General features: G+C 42.4%; 1 protein-coding gene across 11 annotated transcripts in view; it reads left to right on the plus strand.

The window, feature by feature from the left end:
• Positions 1 to 1,181: 1,181 nt before the first annotated feature.
• The window catches only part of LOC113829263 (dachshund homolog 1), a 66,247-nt gene continuing 64,928 nt past the window's right edge, over positions 1,182 to 2,500 (plus strand). For 5 of the 11 annotated variants that reach the window (XM_070136535.1, XM_070136538.1, XM_070136537.1 and 2 more), the window contains exon 1: positions 1,184 to 1,932. In XM_070136535.1, the coding sequence (XP_069992636.1) occupies positions 1,292 to 1,932 (641 nt within the window). In that variant the 5' untranslated portion in view covers positions 1,184 to 1,291. Of the gene's footprint in view, positions 1,933 to 2,500 lie in introns of all 11 variants that reach the window. The other 6 variants (XM_070136545.1, XM_070136546.1, XM_070136536.1 and 3 more) reach the window with 5 other exon arrangements.

Here is a 2,500-nt window from a genome sequence, read left to right on the forward strand (position 1 = left end):
TACTAGTCGTGGCAGATCATTATAACTTATTCTTTATTGTTTTCACAATTTTTAACTTTTTGACAATACTGATATATGTAGCAGTGGTGGTAGATTACCAATAACAATAGTAACAATGGTGATAGCAATATCAACAGAAATAGTTGTTGTATGGTTGTAATAGTAACAGTAGAAATAACAATAATGAATAATAACACGACTACTAACAATAATCATCATCATAATATAATATTAATAATGTTTATGATTATCATTATTATTGTAGTAACAATACTATAATAACAATAATAATGATAATAATACTGTTTATATAAATACTAACAAGGATATCAGCAGTAGTAAATATAACAAGAGAAATATTAACAGGCTTCGTCAATTATTATCATAGCACTAAAACGTCATATTTTTTTTTTACCACCAACAAGATTTTAATTCTCATTAAAATGTTTCATCCTTTTATATTGTAATGTCAACATTTATCTGATTACAACAATGGTTTCGATAAATAAATGAAGGATGATCTGACAAAAATATTACGATTTCAGTTTCCTCGACGGCTATCACCGATTCTGGCAGGTAACACAGCATTTCTAAGTTAACCTTTGGTATGACACTAAACAAAGTAACAGATACAGTAAATGAAACTGAAAATGTACAAGCCACGTGTAAACAAAGGAAGAAATGTCAGTTATCTTCCTTGGCAACGTTACAGGTACCAAATAATGTTCATCATACAGATGACTATATACTCCGTCGATAGAAGAAACAGAACCCAAGTGTTTAGTACTGATAAAATGCTACCCTCCCTGCTACACGAACTGCATCTGGAACATGGGACACAATAGAAGAACTTTTAATCATGGCATCGTTTCATGGTCTTTATACAACAGGATTCTATTCAAAATTGTTCACAGGATGAATAGTACCGCTTTCTAATCCTCCTGAGCGAACTTGGGTCGCATCTCTCCTTTCCTTACCATGCCGCCTGCTGGCCGCCGACTGACGAACGACGCTCCTCCCCTCGGTGCGCGCAGGCTGACTCCGCCCACATCTCAGCAGGTCTACCAATCACAATCAAAGCCCCGCCACTCTAGCACCCCAACAACCAATCATAATGGCACTCGCAACGCAAATAATTGAGTGAGCCAGCTATCAGTTGATTGTTTGATTTTTGTAACTATTCGATTTGAAATCCGATCCAATAGCAGTTGTAGAGTTGTAGTTTGTATCTGAGGGCGAGTGTGTGTGTCTTGGTGGTGGCGCGCGGACGTGTATACGACTCGGACTCGCTATGAGTACGGAGGCCCTCATGGAGCCTAGCGCTGTCCAAGGCGGACGACCTGCGGCTTCATCGCCGCAGCACAAAAGTCCCTCTCCTCCGTCGTCGACTTCGCTCGCGTCGCACCTACTAGCGGCTGTGTCGCAAGTCCAGAGCCTAACGTCGCAACTGCCGCCCTCGGTGCCCATCCCAACGTCGTCCCCACCTGGATTGGGCGGCTACAGGCATGGCATGCTCGGCGGGGGTATCCCTCCACAGTTTCACTTGGGTCCCGATCCTCCCATGTCCTCGATTCTGGCCGGCCTCAAAGACTTTCCCCGTCAGTACCACTCACCACCGCCTGTGCCATCCTCAGAGAGTCATGAATGTAAAATCGTGGACTATCGCGGCGCAAAAGTGGCAGCATTCATTATCAATGGCGATACAATGCTATGTCTACCACAAGCCTTCGAGTTATTCTTGAAGCACTTGGTGGGCGGCCTCCACACCGTTTACACAAAACTCAAGCGACTGGGAATCGAACCCATTGTATGCAATGTTGACCAGGTCCGCATCCTGCGTGGCCTGGGTGCCATCCAGCCCGGTGTCAACAGGTGCAAGCTGCTCTCAGTTAAACACTTCGACGTCCTCTACAAGGACTGCACAACAGCCAGGTACGTGTGACGGAATTAAAGATGTTTGTTTTTATCATGGCATTGTGTTAGAAAAGCCTGCAGTCAGTGTGTTTCTCCCTGTAGTATCTCGCTCACTGTTTAGGAGTGTGACAGTGCAGCATGAGCATATTAAACTTTAGTGAACTGGTGTAACAAGAAGTAGTTACTGTAGTGTAACCGTATATGATGTATAGCGATACATTTGGTGTTATAGGAGTTCCATTCCTGATTATCAGGACGTCCGTTGAGCAAAATCGTGACTCAAGTGGATGAAAGCTTTTCATGTTAATAGTTAAATTCCTTTAAAAAATTCTCTCTCTCTCTCTCTCTCTCTCTCTCTCTCTCTCTCTCTCTCTCTCTCTCTCTCTCTCTCTCTCTCTCTCTCTCTCTCAGTGTCAATTCCTTCCCCTCTCCCTCCCCTCTTTCCCCTTTTTTTTCTTTTTCCTCTTGTTTAAGAAGTACAGAAAGTTGTTCAAACACGGATTTGTATTTTTATGGACTTGAAAGCCCAAGTTGGTAAACATGTGAGCAAGTTAGTATTAGAATCTGTAATTTGGACTGTTTTACA

The sequence above is a fragment of the Penaeus vannamei genome, chromosome 22 (genome assembly GCF_042767895.1).
Source record: "Penaeus vannamei isolate JL-2024 chromosome 22, ASM4276789v1, whole genome shotgun sequence".
In the NCBI taxonomy this organism is placed as follows: Eukaryota; Metazoa; Arthropoda; class Malacostraca; order Decapoda; family Penaeidae; genus Penaeus; species Penaeus vannamei.